The sequence below is a fragment of the Argiope bruennichi genome, chromosome 8 (genome assembly GCF_947563725.1).
Source record: "Argiope bruennichi chromosome 8, qqArgBrue1.1, whole genome shotgun sequence".
Lineage (NCBI taxonomy): Eukaryota > Metazoa > Arthropoda > Arachnida > Araneae > Araneidae > Argiope > Argiope bruennichi.
In genome coordinates this window covers 19,018,468-19,033,835 of record NC_079158.1, presented here as the reverse complement: position 1 = coordinate 19,033,835, position 15,368 = coordinate 19,018,468, and the positions used below count along the sequence as shown (strand labels likewise).

Here is a 15,368-nt window from a genome sequence, read left to right as displayed (position 1 = left end):
TTTAGTTTTAAAAAACTAATACATTTCTCAGAATGATCAGTTTAAACACATATTTTCTATTAATAAATCACAAGCAAATTAAGTTATTCCAACAAATATAAAGTAATCACAGTGATAATGAAATATCGGAAAATATTAGATTTTTAATTACCATAAGCAATTGCACATCTGATTTCAAAGTCGAAATTTTTGCTTCATTGGTTTCAGCTTTTTGCTTTAATTCATTCAGCTCCTGCATGGAGATAAATAGAGTAATTCAAATAAGACTTGCATTTTAACTAAGCATGAAAGTTTGACATATTTGTCTAATCGTGTGTGTGTGTGTTTATATATATATAAATGCAATTTAAAAATCTGAGTATTCTTTCTACCACTTACACAATACAAAAATACAACACTCACGCATATTTCCTTATAATTAAAAAAAAGGCTTTTACTTACTGCAGTAACAGAAGAAAACTTATTTTGTAGAACAGGAAGCTTTTCATTATAAGTTGTAATTAAACTGAAAAGAAAGAGAAAAAAAATATTAAGAATTAATATTTAATAAAAAGTTACATCACCCCCTCCCCATCTTCTTCTTCACCTCCTCTTCTCTTTTTAATCATCTAGATTTTGACCTGAACCATTTAAATGCCACGAATTATAAAGAAGATTGTTTTAAATTCAATACATGAACTAAAAACGTAAAAGAATATTATATCAAAATCTGTCTTTAATCCTACAGAATAAATAATTTTCAACTAAATATTACAGTGAGAAGTTTGTTAAATGGCCACCTCCAAGAAGCATGTAAAATAAGAAATAAGTCATCCCTACTTTTAATAAACAATGAAAAATCACCAACTATAATTAGTATTTTTTTTTAAAAAGTGGCAATTTAGAGATAAATGAAACAATAAAAAAAATTATATTTAAACCTCATGAAAAATGCTGTTGAGAATTTTTCTACATTAGCCATAAATTTTTTGATGCATCTTCAATGTTTATACACAATTTTTGTTATAATTGTTTAAGTATAATTTATTAATGTTCCTTAATTATTTATAAACTATAAGAGTAATAATAGATACATTATCATTCAGAAAAATCCATGAAAATTGAAAAACATTTCTGGCATTGTAAGTAAAAATTACTTATTAAAAAATTACTTATTACTATTAGGATTTAATCTTAAAATTAAGATTAAATCCTAAGTAAGTAAGCATTTTAGATAGTGTAGTTAGCATTTCTCTTTACATTTGCATTTTAAAAATTATGAAATTTATTACATGCAACCAAAATGTCCTCTGATCTAAATCTGCTGATGGTTTTATTTAAATATGTTTGAATGCTATAAGATAATCAACATTAAAATTGCATCCAATCCTTATGGGCATTAATTAAAAATAAATCCTTATGCATTCTTAACTGAATCTCCATATTATATTTCAATTATAAACACTTCTCATGATATGTTACATTTTTCAGTTATCAAGAGTATTTAATATATTAACTATGCTTAAAAAAAAGACTATTGTCAAACTGTATTATATTCATTCTTATTCTCTTGGTAAAATTTTTCAAACTCTTCTTACATACAAGCAATGGAAATGCTACGTTCATAATCCGATTTCAGTGGAATTAACAACAGCACAGTAGTATGAGGACAATTAAAGGAAGACATTTTTGCAAATGTCTAAAATAAAGATATCTGCATACTCAGAACACATACTAAAAAGCTTTCCATAAAAGTTCTTTTAAAAAGTACAGTAAAATTTTTTACTTAAAAAATATCATTTTCTTACAGCAAACATTAATTTTTAAAAAATTAATAAAAACTGCTATTTAAAAAATGTAAAAAATTATATACTGTACCATTCAGGATTACATAATGTGCAATACTTATTTTTCAGTAAAAGAAATAGAATTAGGAAAAACACTTTTTTTCTTTTTATATAAAATTGTACTTGAAAATTATATTGATTGATAGATATAAAAAATAGAGTGGGGAAAGAATAAAAATTAACAAAATTTCATCATACAGATTTTACTCAGGCATAATAATTAATTTATTCACAACACAAAAATTTTAAAAAAACTTATCACTAATCGAAAAAATTAAGGAATCATATTAAACATTACCTCCTCAGATTGCTAAATTTTTTATTTAAACTTTCACTTTCTTTCTTGAGAATTCCATTTTCTTTCAACAATTCATCAGAACGTATTAGAAGTTAAGAAAATAAGTAAAAACAATTTTTTGCATTAATTCAGACTGACTTTTACAGTCAGTAAATATATATATTCAACACAAATGAAAAATCCCCCCCCAAAAAAAAAACTTTCTCTTCCAATAAAATATACAGTAAAATATGATAAAACTATCTAAATATATATACAACAACAACAACAAATATATATGTTGAAAATACTTCAATTAAATTTTTGAAACAAAAATTAGAGATAAAGCTGCATATTTTTTTTAAAAATTTCATTACATATTTCTGCAAGAAGTTCTTAAATAACAGTAATGAAATCACATAAAAAAGGAATTTCCTCAATTAAAGAGCTAAATAATGGTGATGATCTTGTATCTCTTTGCTTACTTAAAAATAAAAGTATATAAAACATTATTATGTATGATGAATTGCTCATTTATAATTTACTTAGATATGAAATATACAAAAAAAAAATTTATATTATATAAATCAATCATAAGCCATAATTGTGCAGTATACACCAAGATATACAGTGAACTTTCATTGTCATTACTTGAGATGTTGAGAAAACATTAATTAAATCATTGACTTTCAGTTCAAGTAAATTTTAATCATTATGAATAGGGAAGAAAGGCAAGAATAAGTAATGTTACCTTTCATTCAAAATCTTTTTTTTTTTCATAGTATCTTGCTCCAGTTTTTAATTTCATTTCAATTAAATATTTTTTGATAAGCTTCTAAAAATATCATTGGTAACATATTAGATTAAAAAAGAAGGAGAGAGAAATCGATTTAAGAGTAATGGAATGAATTCTCTTAAAGATTGATCTACTGAAACTGATTAAGATCCAGAATCAAGCACAAGGGTTAAATCTTATACAAATTAAAACGATTTCCATTAAAAAAGGTAATTCTTTAATCATTAAAAGATATGATGTGATAGTTTGATTAAAAGATCATACCCAACTCAAAAATAAAAAGCAGAAAACAGTTATATGCACTAATGTCTTTATACAACTATATATATATATATATATATATATATATATATATATATATATATATATAATCCTTTGAAATGACATTAATGAACTAAAAAATATTAAAGGATATAATAAATGCTTTGATTCCCTGAACTGCTACTTTGCCTGAAACAAAATCATAAAAATAAATAGCAATTAAATTTATCCAAATTCAAAAAAAAAAAAAACAAATTTACTTATATTTTAAAAATAAATAATTGTAAATGTATCATTTATGATATTGCAAAAAGAAAAAAAAATTACAAAATGTACTTTGTGATGATGGAAATCACTCCAGAATAAGTTTTTATCATCAAAAACAAAATAGTCACATCTCTACTAATATTCTTAAGCAAATATGTAAGTGTTTGCTTATTAAAAATCTAAGGGCAAACTGTTGAATCTAGAACTGTCAAATTTGAAGTAAATAACCTTTAGAGGATAGGAATGTAGTTTGAAAAGATTTTTAAAAAATTATTAGAATTCAATAAATGAAAAAATGAGTACAATTTGGATATTTTTTCAATAATAATTTCCAAAAATATCATTGCATTAAGCCAAATTTTACACCAGCTTCAAATTTAATCCTTTTAATTATAGAAATTCAGCAGCCATAAAAAAAAATTTTTTCTCAAATTACAAGAGTATTTTTGAAGATAGGTTGCAACAATACTTTTCAATATTGTAATGCAATTCACATTTTCACTGTTTCGTCAGAATTTCACATAAATGTCTTTTACACTTTCAAAATGCAAGTTCTTCTCTCTCTCTCTCTCTCTCTCTCTCACTTAAAAAAGATTTTTATTTCCATTTTGACTTAACATTACACAAACAAATTAAGAAAACGGGTACTGGTTTTAAATTAAATATAAAATTGTATAGTCTCTCTTCTATAAATAAACTTTCTATGAATTTTCTTTTTAAAATTTATTTTAGAATATATTTTTAGACTTGAAAATGTTAGAGGAGAAAAATTGTAATATACATATATATATATATTTAGTATTGAAATTGTATAGTTATATAATTCAATTCTTATACAAGTATTTTTTCCCCAACTCTTGATTCTATTTTCTGAACATAGTTTTTAAGAAGCCAGTACTGATAAGAAATTTCTATTGCTAGTACATTTCTAAACATGGCTGTTCTTTAATATCATATTTGTTTTCTCTTCTCTATCAAACTGAATAAAAATTGGTTATTTACTTATATATGATTAAATTCTTAAATAATTCTGTAAATTAATGATAAATTGATAAATCCATTAAACGAAAGTTTACTAATATTTCAAAGTAAAATTTAAACCTTAAAGAAAAGTTGTGTTTATATATATATATATATAACACAACTTTACAGATAATACTGGAATCTCCCAGAATTTTTGTGATACAGCCAATAGGAACAGATATATGACTGATTGTTCCAGAACCTTCTCTGCCATGCTCTGGGACTTATAAAAGGTGCAGTGTTCTCCCCTATATATATATATAAGGGTTAATGTTACATACAATTAAATTTTTATTCAATTACATATTTATATAACAGAAGATACAAAAGTTAACAACACATTTCATTTTGGAAAAAAAAAAATCCCTCCTTGGCATGCAATAAAAACTTTACTTTAAAACATTTTTCTAATTTTTTTAAATTAAATATTAGAAATGTTAGTTTTAGAAATAATATTGAAATGATTATCAATAACAAATACCCACTCTGAAATATCTTTACTTTGAATGCAAGTGTTTGGCAACTGATTATGGAATTCTTCCTGAATACTCATATCCTAAAAAGGTAGAAATAAGGAAATGCTTAAGTTTCCACCTTAAAAAGAAATAAACTACAGAAATTTAAATTTACCACTGGCATATACATTTGTGAATTAATTATATTGTATGACTGAAAACGAAACTTTTTCTTCATACTAATAACTGTGACAAAAAGAAAACAAAAAAATTTCATCTTCATAACAATTTTAATATAAATAGAATTTGTAAAAGTTTATAAAAGCTTTTAAACAGGAGTAAAAGTCCTTCATGAATTACAGAAAATTATTAATTAAAACATTGAGAAAATTTTTAAATTTTTAACATAAATATAAACTGATTAGAAATTAGCAATCATATGAATAATTCAACATCAGACAAAGCAATGAAATTGAATAACAGGAAATTTATAAGGTAATTAATTCCCAATTCAATAATGATTTTCTTTATCTCTAGTGACATATTATAAACAGACATTTAATATTAGTTAATTACTCACTAATAAGTTTATAATTTGTGGGATATAACATCCTAAAACTAGCATTTATAAAATTGAAATAAAAAAATATCTAATTTTTAGCAATTTTAAATAGCATATTGATAATATGCAATTTTATAGTCTTCCAAAACAATTTTTCCCCCACCACAATTTAATTATATTTAGAGTTTAACATGTTCTTTTGTTCAAATTAGAAATCTGCAATATGAATAAAATAATAACCACTCTAAATAATAAAATAAATTTTTTATACTGACATATGGCTGTTATCACATATTCAAAAGAAATAATTAAGAAAACATTTAAGAATTTTTTTAATCAGTTAACTAAGTTTAAATAATATTCAATTACCTCAGTAGGTTCGATTTTGCATAATATCTGCTCACTACTCTTCTCAGATGTGTCCTTGAAATCAACTACTTCCTGAATGTAATATACATACACACACATATATATAACACAAAAATTTAACACTTAGCAAATACTTTATAAAGACATTTATTTGGTGAATTTCTCAGCATATATTAAATATTTCAATACGCATAATTCATTTATTTGCCTTAAAAAGTTCCAAAACTTGCATTCAAAAAATATTTTGTCAGAGCACTTAGAAGTTAAGGAAACTAATTCATAATTTTCTTCTAAAAACTGATTAATAAACTTAAGTTGAATTCTAAAAACATTTATAAAAACTGAGGATTTTTGTAAATGAAGATATAATATTTTTTAAATAAAAATATAATATATACTTGTATATAATAGTAAATAAAAATATAATATATATTATAATTGTTTTCATCAATAACATACTTGGCAAATCTTTTTCTGCTCTTTCTACTTTGCATTTTGTTCATTCTTTTTTCTAAACTAACTGACTGTCATGAAAGACATCATATTCATCTCTGTATATGGCATGATCAGGATTATCATAATATAATAAATATCAGAGTTATTAATTAAAGTTCATTGATAAACAGTAAGCAACATGCTAAGATATATAGGCCATAATCAAGCTAAATTTATACTAATCACTCGTTGTTCAGTGAAACATTTCACAATAATGAATATTTTGATTGTTAGGAAAATTTTTGGGGGCAAAAATATAGCAGGAGAGTTTACAATACAAGAGAGAATTAATAAATGGAATGATTTAAAATTAATTTATTCTATTTAATTAAAAAAAATGTATAGGAAATAAATTTTACCTATAAAAAATGCATGTATGTAGAATATTTACATTATGTAAGAAAAGAGGAAGAATGAAATATATATTTAAAAAAATGCAGTTATATGAAATACTATTTTAAAAAATCAGTCACAAGGATAATGAAAATTTTCCAAATAAAATAAATAACATTTGCAAATTTATCACCTGTATTTTAGAAGTATAAGAGAAAAATCTTAAAAATAGAAGATAAACTAAAGCAACAAAATTATTCATCTCACTAAAAATTCAATGATGTCTGACAAATTTTAAATTCCTTTAACAATACTAAAATGTAATCCATCATTCTTGGAACAAGGTCTTTGCACAATCTTAATTATGGGTATTATACAGAATACCAAAACACTTTTCCCATAAAAATCTATTAGTCAAAATCATGTAAGATAGTATGAAGAAATAAGAAATTAGTCTTGAAGGATATGGCTCTGAGAGCAAGAAATAAGCAATTAGTCTTGAAGGTTACGGCTCTGAGAGCTTTAAAGTATACCACAAAAATTCCATTATTGTCATTATTATTACATTTTAAAAAAGAATCTATAAATAATTTTATTTTGCTGAACTTTAACTTCACAATATAAGAAGTTTTCCTGAAAAATGTATAAAAATAAAAGTCTAAAATAGAATTTCATTTACTTGGTTTTCAATAATCTCAACTGGTTCACTTTTACATGTGGAATTTGTAGCAACTGCATCAGAATTCATCAGATGGTGAACCTCTTCCTGTAAATTAAATTTTAAAATACAAATATACAAATGATTCTGATTTAAATCATATATTTCAGAAGAAATTTTACAATTTAAAATATCCTAAAAATAGTGCAACATCATAAAAATTCATTTTTTTCAGCAGACAGAAAATTTTTCAAATTTGATTATACAGAAATACACCAAGTTCAGAAAAAAGGGGGGAATTAATTAATGTTTTTTAACACTTTAGCATTGCACTTAAGTTTTCCTCAATATTACTAATTTCTATTCTCTTTAGCAAAGAGCAAAAAATGATAAATCAATAAACATATTTTATAGTATTTGACAACTCGACTTTCTCTGCTAATTTTTCATAACTTTTTCGAGTTCTTCAACTGCAATTAAGAAGCATCTTTTCGTAGCTTTTTATATTCATTCAAATCAATCTTGATAAAAGAATTTTTGTTTTTCTTCTTCTCTCTCTCTCTCTGTCTTTTTTTTTTTTTTTTTTTTTGCATTTTTTTTTTTTCTTTGATCTTCATGATAAACAAAATGTTTATGCCATTTTTCATAACTCCTTTTCCACAAAATTCATTTATTAGTCAAAATCATATTAGATAGTATAAAGAAATAAGCAATTAGTCTTGAAGGTTTCCGCTCTGAGAGCTTTGAAGTATACCACAAAAATTCCATTATTGTCATTATTGTTACATTTTAAAAAATAATCTATAAATTTTATTTTGTTGAACTTTAACTTCACAATATAAGAAGTTTTCCTGAAAAAAGTATAAAAATAAAAGTCTAAAATAGAATTTCATTTACTTGGTTTTCAATAATCTCAACTGGTTCACTTTTACATGTGGAATTTGTAGCAACTGCATCAGAATTCATCAGATGGTGAACCTCTTCCTGTAAATTAAATTTTAAAATACAAATATACAAATGATTCTGATTTAAATCATATATTTCAGAAGAAATTTTACAATTTAAAATATCCTAAAAATAGTGCAACATCATAAAAATTCCATTTTTTTCAGCAGACAGAAAACTTTTAAAATTTGATTATACAGAAATACACCAAGTTCAGAAAAAAGGGGGGAATTAATTAATGTTTTTTAACACTTTAGCATTGCACTTAAGTTTTCCTCAATATTACTAATTTCTATTCTCTTTAGCAAAGAGCAAAAAATGATAAATCAATAAACATATTTTATAGTATTTGACAACTCGACTTTCTCTGCTAATTTTTCATAACTTTTTCGAGTTCTTCAACTGCAATTAAGAAGCATCTTTTCGTAGCTTTTTATATTCATTCAAATCAATCTTGATAAAAGAATTTTTTTTTTCTTCTTCTCTCTCTCTCTCTCTGTCTTTTTTTTTTTTTTTTTTTGCATTTTTTTTTTCTTTGATCTTCATGATAAACAAAATGTTTATGCCATTTTTCATAACTCCTTTTCCACAAAATTCATTTATTAGTCAAAATCATATTAGATAGTATAAAGAAATAAGCAATTAGTCTTGAAGGTTTCCGCTCTGAGAGCTTTGAAGTATACCACAAAAATTCCATTATTGTCATTATTGTTACATTTTAAAAAATAATCTATAAATTTTATTTTGTTGAACTTTAACTTCACAATATAAGAAGTTTTCCTGAAAAAAGTATAAAAATAAAAGTCTAAAATAGAATTTCATTTACTTGGTTTTCAATAATCTCAACTGGTTCACTTTTACATGTGGAATTTGTAGCAACTGCATCAGAATTCATCAGATGGTGAACCTTTTCCTGTAAATTAAATTTTAAAATACAAATATACAAATGATTCTGATTTAAATCATACATTTCAGAAGAAATTTTACAATTTAAAATATCCTAAAAATAGTGCAACATCATAAAAATTCCATTTTTTTCAGCAGACAGAAAACTTTTAAAATTTGATTATACAGAAATACACCAAGTTCAGAAAAAAGGGGGGAATTAATTAATGTTTTTTAACACTTTAGCATTGCACTTAAGTTTTCCTCAATATTACTAATTTCTATTCTCTTTAGCAAAGAGCAAAAAATGATAAATCAATAAACATATTTTATAGTATTTGACAACTCGACTTTCTCTGCTAATTTTTCATAACTTTTTCTAATTCTTCAACTACAATTCATAAGCACATTTTCTTATTTTTTTGTATTCACTCAAATTAATCATGATAAAAGCATTTATTTTTTTTATTTTTTTGTATTAGATTTCTTTTTCTTTGATCTTTATGATAAACAAAATGTTTATGTCATTTTTCATAACACTTTTTTCCTAAAATTCATTTATTAGTCAAAATCATATTAGATAGTATAAAGAAATAAGCAATTAGTCTTGAAGGTTTCCACTCTGAGAGCTTTGAAGTATACCACAAAAATTCCATTATTGTCATTATTATTACCTTTAAAAAAAAACCTATAAATAATTTTATTTTGTTGGAACTTTAACTTCACAAAATAAAAAGTTTTCCTGAAAAAAGTATAAAAATAAAAGTCTAAAATAGAATTTCATTTACTTGGTTTTCAATAATCTCAACTGGTTCACTTTTACATGTGGCATGTGTAGCAACTGCATCAGAATTCATCAGATGGTGAACCTTTTCCTGTAAATTAAATTTTAAAATACAAATATAGAAATTATTCTGAATTAAATCATACATTTCAGAAGAAATTTTACAATTTAAAATATGCTAAAAATGGTGCAACATCAAAAAAATTCCATTTTTTTCAGCAGACAGAAAACTTTTAAAATTTGATTATACAGAAATACACCAAGTTCAGAAAAAAGGGGGGAATTAATTAATGTTTTTTTACACTTTAGCATTGCACTTAAGTTTTCCTCAATATTTTCTAATTTCTATTCTCTTTAGCAAAGAGCAAAAAATGATAAATCAATAAACATATTTTATAGTATTTGACAACTCGACTTTCTCTGCTAATTTTTCATAACTTTTTCGAGTTCTGCAACTGCAATTAAGAAGCATCTTTTCTTAGCTTTTTATATTCATTCAAATCAATCTTGACAAAAGAATTTTTTTTCTTCTTCTTCTTCTCTCTCTCTCTCTTTCTTTCTTTTTTTTTTTTTTTTTTTGTATTGCATTTTTTTTTTTCTTTGATCTTCATGATAAACAAAATGTTTATGCCATTTTTCATAACGCCTTTTCCACAAAATTCATTTATTAGTCAAAATCATATTAGATAGTATAAAGAAATAAGCAATTAGTCTTGAAGGTTTCCGCTCTGAGAGCTTTGAAGTATACCACAAAAATTCCATTATTGTCATTATTGTTACATTTTAAAAAATAATGTATAAATAATTTTATTTTGTTGAACTTTAACTTCACAATATAAGAAGTTTTCCTAAAAAAAGTATAAAAATAAAAGTCTAAAATAGAATTTCATTTACTTGGTTTTCAATAATCTCAACTGGTTCACTTTTACATGTGGAATGTGTAGCAACTGCATCAGAATTCATCAGATGGTGAACCTCTTCCTGTAAATTAAATTTAAAGAACAAATATACAAATGATTCTGAATTAAATCATACATTTCAGAAGAAATTTGACAATTTAAAATATCCTAAAAATAGCACAACATCATAAAAATTCCATTTATTTCAGCACACAGAAAACTTTTAAAATTTGATTATACAGAAATACACCCAGTTCAGAAAAAAGGGGGGAATTAATTAATGTTTTTAACACTTTAGCATTGCACTTAAGTTTTTTTATATAAAATCATATATAAAATCATATCATATATAAAAATTATCATATATAAAAATCTGTAAGTCATTTTATTTGGTTGCACTTTAAATTAATATTTCTTTCTCCTCGCTTCTCCAAGAAACTTGAATAATATAAAAAAACTTCTAAAGAAAGTGTAAAAATATTAAAAGTCTAAAACAGAATTCCATTTACTTGGTTTTCAATACTCTCAACCGGTTCACTTTTACATGTGACATGTGCAGCAACTGCATCAGAATTCTTCTGATGGTAAACCTCTTCCTGTAAATTAAATTTAAAAAATAAGTATATAAATGATTCTGAAATAAATCATACATTTCAGAAGAAATGTGACAATTCAAAAAATGCTAAAAATAGTGCAACATCACAAAAATACCATTTTTTTCTGCAGAGAGTAAATTTTTAATATTTGATTATACAGAAATACACCAATTTTAGAAAAAAGGGGGAAATTAATGAATGTTTTTTTAACACTTTAACATTGTACTTTAGTTTTTTCTCAATATTTTCTAATTTCTATTCTCTTTTGGAAAGAGCAAAAAATGATCAACCAACAAACATATTTTATATTAATTGACAACTTTATATTAGTGACTCGATTTTTCATAACTTTTTCAAATTCTTCAACTGAAATTAATACACATATTTTCTTATTTTTTTACATTCATTCAAATCAATCTTGATAAAAGCATTTCTTTAATTGGATTTCTTTTTCTTTGATCCTTAAGATAAATAAAATGTTTATGCCATATTTCATAACACTTTTTCTGCAAAAATCATTTATTAGTCAAAATCATATTAGATAGTATAAAGAAATAAGCAATTAGTCTTGAAGGTTACGGCTCTGATAGCCTAAGTATACCACAAAAACTCCAAGAAACTCCCTTGTCACTATTATCACATATAAAAATCTCTACATTTTATTTCGTGGCACTTTAAATTAGTATTTCTTTCTCCTCGCTTCACCAAGAAACTTGAATAATATAAAAAAATTTCTAAAGCGTAAAAATATTAAAAGTCTAAAACAGAATTCCTTTTACTTGGTTTTCAATAATCTCAACCGGTTCACTTTTACATGTGACATGTGTAGCAACTGCATCAGAATTCTTCTGATGGTGAACCTCTTCCTGTAAATTAAATTTAAAAAATAAATATATAAATGATTCTGAATTAAATCATACATTTCAAAACAAATGTGGCAATTCAAAAGATCCTAAAAATAGTGCAACAACACAAAAATTCCATTTTTTTTCTCTAGACTGTAAACTTTTAATATTTGATTATACAGAAATACCCGAAGTTCAGAAAAAAAGGGGAAATTAATGAATGCTTTTTTAACACTTTAACATTGATCTTAAATTTTCCTCAATGTTTAATAATTTCCATTCTCTTTTGCAAACAGAAAATAATGATCAATCCATAAACATATTTTATATTATTTGACAACTTTATATTATTAACTTGATTTTTCATAACTATTTTGCATTCTTCAACTGCAATTCATAAGCATCTTTTCTTTTTTTTTATATTCATTCAAATGAATCATGATAAAAGCATTTCCTTTTTATTTTTTTATCTTTAAGATAAACAAAATGTTTATGTCATTTTTCATAACACTTTTTCCACAAAAATCATTTATTAGTCAAAATCATATTAGATAGTACAAAGAAATAAGCAATTAGACTTGAAGGTTACGGCTCTGAGAGCTTTGAAGTATACCATAAAAATTCCACTATTGTCATTATTATTACATTTTTTAAAAAAATCCATACATAATTTTATTTTGTTTAACTCTAAATTCGCAATATAAGAAGTTTTTCTAAAAAAAGTATAAAAATTATTAAAAGTCTGAAATAGAATTTCATTTACTTGGTTTTCAATAATCTCAACTGGTTTACTTTTACATGTGGCATGCGTAGCAACTGCATCAGAATTCATCTGATGGTGAACCTCTTCCTGTAAATTAAATTTAAAGAACAAATATACAAATGATTCTGAATTAAATCATACATTTCAGAAGAAATTTGACAATTCAAAATATCCTAAAAATAGTGCAACATCACAAAAATTTCATTTTTTTCTTCAGGCAGAAAACTTTTAATATTTGATTATACAGAAATACACCAAGTTCAGAAAAAGGGAGGAAATTAATTAATGTTTTTTAACACTTTAACAATGTAAAGTTTTCCTCAATATTTTCTAATTTCTATTCTCTTTAGCAAAGAGCAAAAAATGATCCATCAATAAACATATTTTATATTATTTGACAACTCGACTTTCTCTGCTAATTTTTCATAACTTTTTTGAATTCTTCAACTGCAATTCATAAGCATTTTTTCTTATTTTTTTATATTCATTCAAATTAATCTTTATAAAAGCATTTTTTTTTTTGTATTGGATTTCTTTTTCTTTGATCTTTATGATAAACAAAATGTTTATGCCATTTTTCATAACACTTTTGTTGCAAAAATCATTTATTAGCCAAAATCATATAAGATAGTATAAAGAAATAAGCAATTAGTCTTGAAGTTATGGCTCTGCAAACCTAAGTATACCACAAAAACTCCAAGAAACTCCCTTGTCACTATTATCATATATAAAAATCTGTAAGTCATTTTATTTGGTTGCACTTTAAATTAATATTTCTTTCTCCTCGCTTCTCCAAGAAACTTGAATAATATAAAAAAATTTCTAAAGTAAGTGTAAAAATATTAAAAGTCTAAAACAGAATTCCATTTACTTGGTTTTCAATAATCTCAACCGGTTCACTTTTACATGTGACACGTGTAGCAACTGCATCAGAATTCTTCTCATGGTGAGCCTCTTCCTGTAAATTAAATTTAAAAAATAAGTATATAAATGATTCTGAATTAAATCATATATTTCAGAAGAAATTTGACAATTTAAAAGATCCTAAAAATAGTGTAACATCACAAAAATTCAATATTTTTTCTGTAATCAGAAAACTTTTGATGTTTGAATATACAGAAATACAATAAGTTCAGAAAAAAAAATATTAAGAAAAATATAAAAATATTAATAAAGGAAAAAAAAACAGAAAGTACTATGTGTTTTTTTAACATTTTAACATTGTACTTAAGTTTTCCTTAATATTTCCTAATTTCTACTCTCTTTTGCAAAGAGCAAAAATGTATCATCATTAAGACATATTTTATATTATTTGTCAACTTGGCTTTTTCTGCTAATTTTTCATAACTTTTTCCAATTCTTTAACTGCAATTCATAAGCATCTTTTCTTATTCTTCTATTTTTTAAAATTCATTTAAATCAATCATGATTAAGGCATTTCCTTTTTTGTATTGAATTTCTTTTTCCTTCACTATCTTTTGATCTTTATGGTAAAAAATTATTTTTGTCTTTGATCTGCTACAAACAATCTTAGCTTCTTTGTGATTTCAAAGCAATTTAAATTTTCAGAACATTTCAAATTCTTTATTACAAGAAAAAAAATCGCTTTTTTCATCAGAATGCCGATGAAAAAGTATTATAAGCTTCTTTATTATTTCCCACAATTTGCTAAAGTTTTAATGTTTTCATAAATAGGCAAGGGAGGAAATTGGGGGGAGGGGGGATTAAGGTCTCAGAACAGAAAGAGGAACTTTCTTTGGGTACTTAAACAAAAATTAAGGCCTGTTTAGGGGAAGCTAAAATGAATTGGATAAAGAGAGTGACCCTGCACTAAAATGCTAAATAAGAAATTAAAATTATTACCTTGCAGAACAGTGTGCTTGAAAAAAAAATGAGATACTTCAGTAACAAGGAATATTTGAAAATACTATCAATTTATATGTATGTAATCATAAAGTTGCTGAGAAGAATACAAATAAACATCATTTTCTGAATTTCTGGTATCTTTCTAGGAAAAGTATAGGTGAACTGCTTTCAGTAGTCCACACCCTGTAAATCCTTGCCAACAAATTCAAAAACCTTTCTTCATGTCATGATGAACAAAATCGAATATACACAAGTGTTGTTAAAAGAATAAAACTTTCTATAAATGTCAAAGAATGTCTTACTACTTATTGATTCTATTCTTTTAATAATCTTTTGTGATCTCTGTATTATCCAGTACAGGATCATTAAACAGGCAATTGCTTCGGAACTCTGAGAGCAACAGATTATTTCTATGATCTCTTGAAAGTCATTTAATTTTGGTTATTCATTTAATTATAAATGC

The 15,368-nt window shown here is 24.3% G+C and overlaps 1 protein-coding gene across 8 annotated transcripts in view; it reads right to left on the bottom strand.

The window, feature by feature from the left end:
* Positions 1-15,368, bottom strand: part of LOC129980913 (uncharacterized) — a 65,232-nt gene that overhangs the window by 29,731 nt on the left and 20,133 nt on the right. Inside the window, exons 4-18 of one of the 8 annotated variants that reach the window (XM_056091392.1) lie at positions 13,911-13,997; positions 13,040-13,126; positions 12,211-12,297; positions 11,345-11,431; positions 10,831-10,917; positions 9,941-10,027; positions 9,094-9,180; positions 8,220-8,306; positions 7,344-7,430; positions 5,837-5,908; positions 4,936-5,006; positions 3,315-3,349; positions 2,125-2,206; positions 442-505; positions 152-232 (exon numbers count right to left, since the gene is read on the bottom strand). In XM_056091392.1, coding sequence (XP_055947367.1) covers positions 152-232; positions 442-505; positions 2,125-2,206; positions 3,315-3,349; positions 4,936-5,006; positions 5,837-5,908; positions 7,344-7,430; positions 8,220-8,306; positions 9,094-9,180; positions 9,941-10,027; positions 10,831-10,917; positions 11,345-11,431; positions 12,211-12,297; positions 13,040-13,126; positions 13,911-13,997 — 1,188 coding nt within the window. The remainder of the gene's footprint in view (positions 1-151; positions 233-441; positions 506-2,124; positions 2,207-3,314; positions 3,350-4,935; positions 5,007-5,836; positions 5,909-7,343; positions 7,431-8,219; positions 8,307-9,093; positions 9,181-9,940; positions 10,028-10,830; positions 10,918-11,344; positions 11,432-12,210; positions 12,298-13,039; positions 13,127-13,910; positions 13,998-15,368) is intronic. The other 7 variants (XM_056091395.1, XM_056091396.1, XM_056091394.1 and 4 more) reach the window with 7 other exon arrangements.